The 13,413-nt window shown below is 38.5% G+C and overlaps 1 protein-coding gene across 1 annotated transcript; it reads right to left on the reverse strand.

Annotated features, from left to right (window-relative positions):
• Window positions 1–1,107: 1,107 nt before the first annotated feature.
• gbp (glycogen synthase kinase binding protein) lies at window positions 1,108–3,045 on the reverse strand. The gene has a single exon (XM_086079652.1). The coding sequence runs from the start codon at window positions 2,931–2,933 to the stop codon at window positions 2,424–2,426; it is 510 nt and encodes a 169-aa protein (XP_085935778.1). The 5' UTR covers window positions 2,934–3,045; the 3' UTR covers window positions 1,108–2,423.
• Between the last annotated feature and the right edge of the window lie 10,368 nt (window positions 3,046–13,413).

Raw genomic sequence — 13,413 nt, forward strand, 5'->3', positions numbered from 1 at the left:
GTACTGCATATTGGAAGAAAAGTATGTATGATACATAACATACAGTGGGTGTAAAAAGTTGACACACCCCTGTTAAATGCCAGGTTTTTGCTAATAGTGTAAATAAAAGAAACATACCGGTAAATACTAAGATAAATCATTTCCAAACTTTTTACAGTTAGCATGACCAATAACCTGTTCAACTCAATAGGAAAAAAAACATTTCAAGAAGAGAAGTAAAAATAAACAACTGAGCTTTTGTGACTCTACAAGTGAGCACACCCTCTTATAACTGGGCATGTTAGTGTGTTCAGTTTAACCTAATAACATTGAAATTCATGCTAAATAGAAGTTAGCACACATCTGCCACCATTTAAGTGCCTCTGATTAACTCCAAATAAAGTTCAGATGTTCTTTTAGGCTGCCTGACATCATTTAGTCGCATCTTATGGTACGAGCCACGGTCCACAACATTCAGGGCACTTCCACAATAACACAAGGGTCCCATTGTTCAAAAGTATCATTAGGGGGAATGTTACAAAAATAATTTCCGAGTAGTGAATTTAACACTGAACACTAAAGTCGTCATCAAGTGGAGAAAAGCCAGTGGCGTATCGCTAGACAAAATGATATGGTTTGGTTTAAATATTCCCGTGTATTGTCAATTGTTGTGTCTTTACAGTAAACTACAACTGGGAGTGACAAATAAGCAGCTTAAATGGTGGTTCACTATACCGGTGTTTTAACTTCCCCTTTCTTCCTTGAACAAAACACCATGGCAGTATTATTAGCCTGTTTGTGGTGTTTGTATACTGCCAAGGTGATCGCTTCCTCTACTACTGGGAAAGATGACGACACACACGCACTCCAGTGACTGAGCAGAAGCGGCAGAGGGAGCTGCTGTAAACAACATGGAGGACGTTGCAAAACATGTTTTTCTCCCCTCACTTTTCACAGCCTCCTGTGCCCCCCTCTACATGGAGGGGGGAGTATTTATAGGCTCATAATGAACATGTGCCCGCCAACACAACGTTGTACACGCTCACACTCGCGGGGGAAAGTTGTCTGGCACACTTTCAATGAAGTTTTGAGTCACGAGGCGTTCCCGGAAGTCAGAAAGACAACAAGTTTGGAAAAACAAAGTGTTTATTAATACAACCAAAAAAGGCCCTGAATATTCAGAACATTATCAAGATACTTCGTTACGAAGCAGTCGTGCATTTTGTTTTACACGGAGCACAAATACAAAAAGAAAGGGAAAAAAAACACAAACAATAGAACTCCTCATCGGAATTCCGAAAAGGTGAAGAGCACCACAAAGTGTTGTCACGTGACCGTCAACCACACACTTCCCCCCCTTTTACAAGCAAACAAACAGACCCAAGTAATAGTAAGCCCTGTGGGAAATGGCCTTGCTTTCACATGCCCCCTCCCGCACCCCAACCCCCACTATCCTGCATATTTGCCCACCGGGATCCCCTTTCAGAAGACACCTAGAGGCTTTCCCACCACAAGAGACTTTTTGTTATCACATTGCTTGGTGTAGGAAGAAGAAAAAAAAATCAACTTCCGATACTCCTCATGAGGACCACGGATGAGCTGGAGCCTATGCCATGGGAACATTCTGGACTGGTTGCCAACCTATTGCAGGGACAAACAGCCTATGGAGAATTTAAGTGTTCAATTAACATGTTACATGGAATGTGGGAGGAAACCAGAAGCCGGGATTCAAACCCCAATACCGCTAACCACATTTAACAGTGCCGCGTAGAAAAAACTGCTTTAGAAAAATGACACGAATGTGTCTTAGATGAGGTTGTTGGTGGTGAAAGTAGCTGCTCCGAGGGAAGTCAAATGATAGAAAAAGTAAAGAAAGGTACACACTTGCTTCCTGTCTCCTCGAGTGTAAACAAAATGGCCACACACACACATCACTATAACCCCTCCACGATAAAGTTCATGTATGTGGGGGGTGGATAAGGCTAGTAGTTTGCAGTCCAGCCTCCAAACATGACAACAGATTAAGGGAGGAGGTGGGAGGAAAAACGTGTTTACATGTGGGGGGCTTTTTTTGAGTAGTCTTGAAAATGGCGTCCATTTTACCCTCAAAATCACACACATGAAAAGCCTCGTTGTGAAATGTCATTCAACTGAGAGGAAAGGAAGAAATGTCGATGAAAATGAGCAAATTCCGCTTTACTCGAAGCACCTTATACCCCCCACCCCTCCACATGAGATTTTCAAACATAAACAACATGGCTCATTAGCCGGGCGGCTAATTGGCGAGCTAACCGCCTGGTGCTGACGCAACGGTGCCAAGGTTTCGGGTCAAGCGAAAAATGAGAAATGAGGGGAAATAAAACACAGCTACCAGTCTTGTCCGGTTTAACATGAAAGTCAAGGGGACGACCGCGGAAGGGGTGGGAGCCGTGTTTGAAGCCTCGTCAGCAAGGCACGTTGTCCGCCGCTTTGGGGAAGTCTTCGCAATCCGCCGCGGAGAACTGCAGTCGTCTCACGGCCTCCTTGATCAGGTTACCCGACAGGATGAGCTCCTGAAGAAGGCGGTGCGGGTCGTCCTCGTCGGCGTGCAGCCTCTTTTTGTTCCACGGTTTGATTTGGTCCCACTCCTGGTCGCTGGAGCCGGGGATGTGGTAAGGGCTCGCCCGACTGCTGCCGCGGTTCCGCAGCCGCATGCAGCAGCCTTGCCGTTTCGGAACCGGCGCCCCCGTGGCCGTGGTGCCTCCTAGTCCGCCGCCGACGACCCCGGCCGGGTTGATCACGCTCCCCACGCCGGTGGCGAGTCCGTGCAAGCAGGCAGTCTTCTTCGGATGGCCGCTGCTATTGTTGTGGAGCTGCAGCGCCTCGCCAATCCTCGTCACCAGCGCGTCCACCTCTTTGGAGTCGACGGTGACGGACTGCTCCAGGAAGATGTAGTTTTCCTTTCGACAGGGCATCGTGAGCGCCGGTAGGTTTGTTGTTGTTCTCAGGAATGAATGAGAGGAACCGCTCCTCGCACCACTCGGTCCTCGCTCTCGCCACGCCGCCAACCTCTCAACAAGCTCCGTTGATTTGTAAACAATGGATGACGTGTAGAGATGAACGTACCAAGTCTCCCGCCGAGGGGTCGACGGGGGGGTGTTTCAAAACAAAACCACCATACTAGTGTCGGAAAATTAGTGAGACTTTCTATAAACACATTACGTATTACAATTATTGTATTGAACAACTGTAATACGACTAACAGTATCGATGTAAGGATTTACTAACACGTTGATACTTTATCTCCACCTAACCGCTCTTCTACACTTAGACTCTTCTCGTCAAATGGACGTTACGTAACTCCTAACTGCTTGTCAAGGGAAACCAAACAAAGCACGTTTTCGGTGAAATGGGGGAGAGAAGCAAACCGTTAACGTTCGGGTTTAATATTTTTGCACCACGAGGAAGAACATATTAAACCTCAGTGCTATTTTCCACAATAAACGCCCTCATGTGAACCAAAACAAACAAATTGGGGGTATATTAGGTGTTATTTGAACCTTTTGTTTTACATGGCATGTGAATGAATCCCGTGGGGGGGATCATCGCATTTTCGAAAGCAACCCTTTAACCATTTGAACCTAACCAAATCAAATGGAATGTCAAAAGTATTTATAATTTGAACGTGTGCTGTTATTTGACTTTTAAATTTTTTACTCAATTCAACTCAACTTTATTCATACATTTTAAAAGCAACACCCAGTTGCAAACAGAATGCCATAATAAGATTCAGCATAAAATATTACTAATAAATGCAGAGTACACAGACATACAATTATTTTTTTCATTAAACGATTCAAGTTCTCCATTCAAATTGGCACTTGGCATCCATGCAGTCCAGCGTTGTATTCCCTCTCATTGCATAGTTTTGCAAGCTGTGTAAAGTTGTGTCACAATCACAATGGGCATGATGGCTCTCCGGTTGGCTGCAAAGCTGAAGTTTAATGTAAACAACTGCAGTTTTTTAGCAGCCATTAGTTTGTGTGTTAGCGAATAACAAATACAGAAGGAATGGTTTAAATCTTCTGTATATAAAAAAAAAAGTGTATTTGAATGCATCCAACGAAACATGCCGTGTCCCACGAAACAAAAAAAGATAACATTTTTGGTTACAAAGAAGAAATACCACCCATCACTTTCTCGACTAGCGCAACATCCTCATTTGAACCAAAAGTAATGTATTGGTTTCTTCATATTACATTTTTTTGTTTACACGCATCTTCATGAAAACAAACTTTAAAAAATCAGTTTTAACAGAAATAAACTTTCACATTTCTGCTGTTTTTGCACCACACAAGAGAATGCTGTATATCTAAACAGTTATTTATTTATTTATTTTTATAATGGCCTCACTTTGAACTAAAAGAAAACTTTTAGGTTCTATCATCTGGATCTGTGTTGTTGTTTGACCATTTTATACATGCACTCGAATGCAACCCATGAACCAAATCATATCAAGGTACAGTGTTTGTCAATAGAATGCTAAAGGGAACTAAAAATGACAAAATAGAGGAATTTCACACCGGTACAATTGTGTGAAACTTAAAATGAGGCAACACAAAGTGTGCCTGTTTTCACTTGAATCTTTGAAAACAGTTTGCAGCAAGTATTGCAGTGTGTACAGTCAGCGTGGCACCCAGCATGTTTATACTGACAATAGGCGTGTGTGTGTGCGCGCGCGCGTGTGCGCGTGTTGCAGTGGGGAGTACATAGTGTTCAGTCGTGCTTTCTGAGAAACACCACGGCTCAACCTGATGCTCCCGTCAATGAGAGCCCTTGTCACCATATAAGGAGCTACTATGTCTGCCAACACGTGGCGCGGCGGGCCAATCGGAGGGCCCCGACTCACACTTCCTGTATGGCTCAAAGGCAAGTGGCAAGTAAGACGATGGCGGGGGTGGGAGGGAAGGCGCAGCTGGGAGTGGTACCAAAAAATGTTGGAAATGAAAGTCAGTGCCAGCAACGGCATTGAAGCCAAACATTATTCTCAAAGCAGCCTGATCACGTTTTAGTAAACGCTTGACCACAAAACAACGTTTACAGGCATGAGGAAGTGAAAGCCCAATTTACTTTTTGACTTTTACTGGAAGTGTTGACACAACAAATGGTTTTTTTTTTTACAGATCAAAAGACAACGTTTTTTTTCGGTGACCCAAAAAGTTTTGGAACTCGAAACTAAAGTAAACATTTGATAATGGCTCTCAAAGTTGAATATTGACAGTTGTCAGTTACTCAATTACTCAACTGTAAATAGGGCAGGCCAATATGTGTGTATGTGTGTGTGTGTGTGTGTGGGGGGGGGGGGTGTATTTGTCAAAAAGCATTTTTTGAATATTAAACAATGCTATTGATTAATTTATAATTGATAATAAGTGAAACTGTAGTTTAATACCGAAATAAAAATGACAGCTTTAAACCAGATATCAAGTAGCAAAGCTCCCTAGATGTACACAACGTTGTGGTGCAGCCAAATGCTACTTTACTGAAATTAATTGTTGCTAAAGATGGCATCTCCCCAAAACGTAAGTTCATCTTTAATACTGCTCAGAAAACATTGTGGCGTGACCACATATCAAAGTCTATAGCAGGGGTCACCAACCCTTTCAAAACTGCACCAGGACCTCATTTACAACAAAAACGTGAATGCACACAACATTGTGGAGTGGCTACCTACCATTTAGTATATTTAATACTTGGAAGGCTAATTAAAGATGTTGTTTACTTGGTTACTTATTACATTAGATTATCATTAATACTGTGTATGGGACTTCTTTATAATATGAACATGGGTGTTTTTAACCCAAACATTGGACGCACACAACATTGTGGAGCGATTGTGTTGCTAACAAAAATAACTTGAACGCTACAAAAAATAAGTAATGGGATCATCATTAGTACTGTGAACAGAACAATTTATAACATAAACATGGACACATACAACATTGTGGAGCGGCTACCATTTTCTAGAAATATTTAATTTTCCCTAGAGACAGCATGTCCAAAAATCAAAAATCACCTTTTATACTGCACCAGGCACTCTTACGACCTAAACATGGGACATACACAACACTGTGGCCTGTCAACACATCAAAGTCTTGAATTTTGACTCCTCATTGTCAACGTGTGAAACATAGCGTCGATGGCATAAGATACTTAACCTTTATCTTTGAATGGACGACACACCCAGCAACTATTTGGGGCACGGTGTCTTATTAGAGTTCCATGGTATGTGATACGTCACAAAAATAACAATAGCAAACCTCTGTACTTTCTGTTCTATTTGAGTCATGTTGCAAGTCATTTTTAGGTAACACACTCAAATATGGAAATGCATGATTACTTTTCAAGTTGTGTTATGGCGTTGATTCAGCTTGCAGTCATTTTGAATGCAAATTTTGAGTGCTTTGTCATCTTCGCGAAACCTCAAAACAAGGGGAAAAAAACAGAACGACAACAACATCAAAACATTTGATGACTGAGATTAACGGTTAAAGCAAATCCCGTAATTGAGCGTGTTTTTGTCTTGTTGTTCCACCGTGCTGCTGCTGTCCATCTGCTGGCGGGATTATACGCCAAACATAGCCGGATCATTCTCGCCGCACGTGTTTGGACTACACTTGGTGTTCATTTATAGTGGCGCGGATGGCTAATAAATTAGAAGTCAACTATCAAGTGTGTGGCAATAAACCGAGAGCTCGTTGAGACTTGTTGAGGCGAGTCAAGAGCAGAAAGCGCAAAAAAGGAGCAGACAAAAACAATCTTTGCTTGCTCACAGGTCACACAGTTCGGGTGAAAAGAAAGAAGTACAGGAAATGATGTCATGCAAAAGCAGCTGGAGCCGGTTACTGTTTTATTGTCACACACTCGCCCAACTGTAATATTTTTTTGTTTGCTTTCGTTCCGATAAAACAATAGGAGAGGATGTGTGAGAAATGAGCACACGCTACATCAACAGAATGATTACAAAACCACTACGGAGCAGAGGAATGTACCGGAAGTGGAGGAGAAAAGCCTGTTTGTTGCTAGCACGCCTTTTCCTATTCAGAAAAAATAAATGAGTCATCTTAAAATGTGTCTTAATGTTCCGTTTTAAAGAGGAAGTGAAGCTGGCCTTTTGAATGGAATTGGGACACGTGCTTCCTGGTTCTGTTTGTTTGTTTGGAAAAGAAGCACACTGAGGCGATTGTCTATTAACAATCCTTAACTTTGTTACCAGAGAGGTGGATTGTAAAAAATATTCATGTGCATCATAAAGTCATAAAGTTCATCACCACATGGATATGTGTTGACAAAGGCACATTAACTCATTCGCTGCCATTGACGGCTTTAGACGTCAAAAATTCATTTGAACTATTTCTATTAGGTTAACATTTTTTTCCCACTTTTGTTAACAAGTGTATGAAAACCTTAAAAAAATGTATTGTACATTGGGAACAGATATAAAATTTGTGATTAATCGTGAGGTAGTGAAGTCATGCGATTAATTACAATTACAAATTCTAATCGCCAAACGCCCCAAATTTTTGATAATGTTTTTATTTTTTTTATTCATTCACTGCCATTGACGGCTGTAAACATAAAAAATTCATTTAAACTATTTATATTAGTTTAAAAAAAGTTTCTTCTTTGGTTAATAATAGTATGAAAACCTTTTTTTTTTATTGTACATTTAGAACAGATATACAATTTGTGATTAATCGTGAGTTAACTAGTGAAGTCATTTAATCGCCTGTCGCCCCTAATATTTAATAATCTTTTTTTTTATTAATTTATGGCAGTGAATGAGTTAATATGACAAACACATGTACTCCAGTCCTCATACAAAAAAAAATACATGTAATTTGTTCATTAATTTATGTCAGACCAGAAACAAGTTGTTGTTTTTTAAATTAATGATGTGCTTGAATTCCATTTGTCCTTCTAAGATGATTTAATTGAGATAGACTTTAATTCAAATTCTATTCATTTTATTTTATTTGATTGGTAGACCGTTTTTCATAGAAAATAACTTTGACATTTGATTGATAATTTGATTTTAAATTAGAATTTTATGTTAACTAATTTCACTGATATGTTCTTAATAGAATTTCATTTCTGAACCCTATTTTAAATTGATTATAATTATTTTTTTTATTGAATTGAAGGTACAAAATTATATTGTATCAGATTACATTCAATATGTTTATAATTTAATATAATTTACCCGTGCATCCATTATTTTTATTTTTTTCTGGACAGGTGTCTTCATTCTTTCTCAATTGGTGATGGCTAATTAGCAATTGAATGTATGTGTGTGATTGTTAAAAATTGATTTCAAATGATTCAAGTTTAATTCATTAAAAAAAATACACTTGAGATTTTTTTCTACATTTGTTAATGTTTGTTTAATTGGTAAATAACATAACCATACATTTACAACAATAAGGAAATCAAACAACAAATGAAGCAAAACTACTACATAACAATAATTATACACATGTATAATATAATCCTATAATCCAATAAAATAAATAGTAATAATAAAAGGTTGAACATTGCGTTTGGCATATTTTCAAGAGATATTTTCATCGGGCCAAGACATCTCCGCATGAGCCTGCTCTGCTTTGTCATGTTTTGTCCTTGACCACATGGTTGCGTAATATCCGCCTCATAGCATAAATAGAGAGATAAAATTGTCTTAAACAAATAAGACCAATAAAATAAGTGAGCATGCATGTGTGCTGAATTGTCGGAGCCTGCAGGAGGCCATCAAAGGTAAAACGTCTGAAAACATGGACAACGTCCCAACTGCTCAAACTGGGAGTCATTTATTTATACATCAGGAGTATTAAAATACTACGAGAGGCTGTGTCAATGTTGAAATACGAGCCGCTGCTGGATACCGCTTGAGATGCACCAGTATTTACAACCTAGGGGGGTGCTGCAAATGCAGGCTCATAAAAACACGTTGATGATTTTGTGGCGATTTCTCATCAATGACATCATGGCTTGTATACAAATGGTGGGAAAGCCTCACACAACGACTAAGTGATAAAGTTGATGTAGGCAGGCGTATAATTATGCCAAACACATTGTACATTATGCTAAAAAAAAAACGATTGTATTTTGTTTGTCTGTCAGACTAGAAACAAATGGTTTATAAAATAATTCCATTCTAAAAACAAACAATACAACAACAAAGTTGCTTTCAATTGAAATTAATTATCTATAAATAATACATAATTTGATGTAATTTTGGTAAATAAATGATCATGAAGTCAATTGCAATAATAACTACAGTAATGGAATTTTTGAAATGAGAATTTATTCAAATTTTTTATTCATATTTCTTCATTTAGAATCAATACTTTCTATTCATTTTATTGAGTAATTATAATAAAATTAATTACAAATCTAAAATGAATACAATGAGGATCAATTGTTATTTCATTCAAATGAACTACTGTTTTGCATTTCGATTCAACATATTCTGTTTATTTGATTAATGATTAATAAATTATAAAAATGCGAATATTTGTTATTTTATTATTCAACAAAAAAATACATTGAGATCTGAGATTTAAATGATAAAAAAGATAATAAGAACATTTTAATGGGAAATAATTATTATAATTATTAATTATTTTACAGTGTTGCATATTTTACTTGTGCTTTATATATATATTTTTTTTTTACCACATGACTTAGCCAAGTTGGCCCATGTGGCCTTTACAAAATTAGGACAAAAGTTTGTCCACCTTTTAGACAGTACAAATATTCCAAACACACTGAACAAAGTTAAATATTTAAAGGTTTTCGATTAGCCGAACAAATTGCCTTTGTGGCGGTGCTCCCGTCTGGAAAACAAAACAAGAGGATCAACTTTGATAGCAGTTGGCGGGCGGCCAGACACTCAAGTTCACAGAGTTTGTTTCCTTCATTCAGAGAGAGTGAGCGAGAGAGCGGCCATTTTTATACTCTCTCCCCCCGAGGAATGCGAGGCACATGGCTGCCAGTACTATGAAAGGATTTATGTGTTGCACATTTGTAAACACGCACGGGAACGTGATCTCCGGCTAATAGCGTCGTATTTAGAAAAGAAGACGAAGAAGAAGAAAAATGTTTATTAATACACACAGACTGTCGTTGAACCCGCCTGAAGGCCACGCAACTCGTCATTGGCCACAGCTAACTGCTAGAGGATTAACTGCACACGCTACAGGCTAAAAATGCTATATTCTGTGTTGTTTTGTATTGTATGCTACATGCTACATACTATATTCCATGGTCTTAAAACTGATTTAAGGCCAACCAACTCGTGATTGAACATGTGAACATGGCCGATCTAAATGCTACATGCTCATCTGTGATCAGAGATGGCAAATCCAGGTCCAGAAAGTAAAAACCCTGCTACAGTTTGGCTTTAGCCCCTGATGTTAGCTAGCTAGCTAACTAGCTCCCTGTCTCTGTCTATGACGTATCGCTCGATGATTAAGTGTATGTAACGTGCTGTATTTTGTGTTCTTGAATGTATCTACAACACGCTATATGCTTACATGCTAACACTCAGATACACGCTGTAAGAACTTATTGACCCGTCTCCAACACCATTAAAATCTCACCAACACAATCAATGATTTGTTCATTTGCAGTCACGATGGCTGCCACTCTTTAAACATTGGCGTTCGCCTCGAGGCGAGACCGTTAATCATCCACACGGCGTGAGACTTGAAAAAAGTACACCCGGCAAGCAAGTCCCTTAGTTCCAACATTTCAGGTTATGTAATCTTTCTTTCAAGGGGAAATTCACATGATGCTATGCCAACAATATATTGACCCTTTTTGTTTCTGTTGTGACCACTACACCAGCTTGAGGGCACTGTAAGTGAACTGCATGGAACAAAACTCATCAATCAAATTAAGTGAGTTTTATACCGTGTATAAAATAACATAAGTCAAGCAAAAGTAGTTACTGAGTAAGTACTCAGTAAGGGGGAAAAAAACGACTACTACTACTTTTCCCCCATCAGAGCATGGATGTCAAAATAGCAATTCAGATACTGACTATAAATAACTTATAAATTTGGGCAAGTACAGATTTAACAAATAATCTTAAATGAACTTTGTGAAGCAGCATAAGGCTCACCAGGCAGAGATGACATAGAAAACCGTAATGTGTTTTCCAAAGTTCAAAAGAGGAGTTGTTGTAGGCTGAAATGTCAAAATTTTTAGGCAGACAGAGAACACCGCATAGCTGTTTTGTTTTTTTTGTAGCCCAGCCATCCATTTTTTGTACTTTTTATAGATTTTTGTCATGTTTCACGTAAATTAATACGCGTGACTCGGGGTTGTTACAGTTTTGGAACTTTTCATTTTAGTTCGTTTTTATTTTGTTTTGTTTTTTAAATTTAGTTAGTTTTAATTATATTTCAGGACGGTTGTTAGTTTTGATTAGTAGTAGTTATTTAAAAAATGATTAGTTTTTGTTTAGTTTTAGTTAGTTTCAGTATTCGTTTTTTGTTTAAAAAAAAAAGTGTATTACTTGTGTGCAATATTTAATAAACAGTTTCTTAGTTTTGGCTGAGTTAAATAAAAAAGCAGGCGAGCCGAGCCATTGTAGCCAAAAGTCAAGGACGCAAAATTGTCTGGTGACGTCACTTCTGGTTAATATCGAAATAAATATGCTTAAAATCACATTAAAAATCAACTCCAAAGGCTCATGTATTAAATTAAATACCAAAGACTAAAACGAAGAACATTTTCACTCTAAATATAGTTTTTGGTAGTTTTATAAACATAAAATGTAGTTTCAGTTAGTTTCCTCTTTTTGTAAGGAGCATTTTTCGTTTTGATTTAGTTATTTTGTTAGGCTTAGTTATTTTTGCTAAAGCTATTTTGCGGGATCTCTGCATGAAATACTATTCAGTATTCTAGTAGTTCTTTTTTCCTGACTAAACCTTTTTACGCTTTTTTCCTGTGTCGTCGGTGCTCTGTGTGAAAGGCACAGACTTGACACTCGCCTCTGATGCAGCCATTTTGCAGGATCTCTGTGTGAAAGAAGCCTTTTTGTCACACAAGTGAAGCTTTCCTACTCAGAATCTTTTGCTTCGCTACCCCCTTTCACCCCGCTCGTCTGAACCACACGCATCTTTTGGAACACGTGCTTAGCAACCCATAGCGTTGCTTCTGTGCGAGGAGGAGTCCGTATGATGCAATCGGCAGCGCTGTGCACATCAAGTGTGTTACATAATGCCACAAAAGTGAGACCACACCATGTCTTTTATGGGACCTTCCACACAAGTGAAGAAGCTGCGCACAGAGTACAATTTGATTGACTGAGCCGCTGGGGGAGGGGCGGGAGGGAGGAGGGCACCGTGACCCCACACATATCCTCAAATTACTGACTGTACACACACCACTCGCGAAACACCAAATTATGTAGTGTTCCTTTACGGCACGTGCGTGTGTGTGTGTGTGTGTGTGTTTGCGAGGGAGTGCTGACTGGGTTAGTTTTCGGAGGCCGAGGTAGACGTCGACTCACGCATGTTTTCACCTGGCGAACCCGCTGAACCCATGCTATGGTTTGCAACTAATAATATTCACATTATATAATGTTATATATGATATTTTGATCCTCTCTGGTTGGAGTTTATTGAGGACAGTCTGTACAGTTACACCACGGCAACTATAATAATAAATATCGTGAACCCCGTCACATCACTTGCACCCCACCATATATGAATGGTTTTTAACTCATTCGCTGCCATTGACGGCTATAGACGTCAAAAATTCATTTGAACTATTTCTATTAGTTTCACTTTTTTCCCCCACTTTTGTTAACAAGAGTATGAAAACCTAGATTTTTTGTATTGTTTATTTAGAACAGATGTAAAATCGTGAGTTAACTAGTGAAGTCATGCGATTAATTACGTTGACAAATTTTAATCGCCTGACGCCCCTAATTTTTAATAATCTTTTATTTTTTAAATATTTTTTTAAATGAAAAAAATATTAAAAATTAGGTGCGTCAGGTGATTACATTTGTTAATCGTAATTAATTGCATGACTTTACTAGTTAACTCACGATTTAAAAAATAAAAGAAAAGATTATTACAAATTAGGAGCGTCAGGTGATTAAAATGTTTTATTGTAATTAATTGCATGACTTCACTAGTTAACTCATGATTAATAACAAAATGTGCAATAAAAAAATTCTAGGTTTTCATACTCTTGTTAACAAAAGTGGGAGAAAAATGTTAAACTAATAGAAATAGTCCAAATGAATAGGCGTCAATGGCAGTGAATGAGTTAATGGATTGTTTTTTTTAAATGTTCTTCTTACAGGCACGTGTTCCGTGTAGTACCACGTTATGCCACAACATGTGGGGCAGCACCGAGCTCTACACAAAGAGATGA

Source organism: Leptonotus elevatus, chromosome 6 (assembly GCF_054856555.1).
Source record: "Leptonotus elevatus isolate MCC_2025b chromosome 6, RoL_Lele_1.0, whole genome shotgun sequence".
Lineage (NCBI taxonomy): Eukaryota > Metazoa > Chordata > Actinopteri > Syngnathiformes > Syngnathidae > Leptonotus > Leptonotus elevatus.

What these genes read in the sequence shown, in the direction of transcription:
- gbp (XM_086079652.1), bottom strand. Translation starts at nt 2,933, where the DNA reads ATGCCCTGTCGAAAGGAAAACTACATCTTCCTGGAGCAGTCCGTCACC.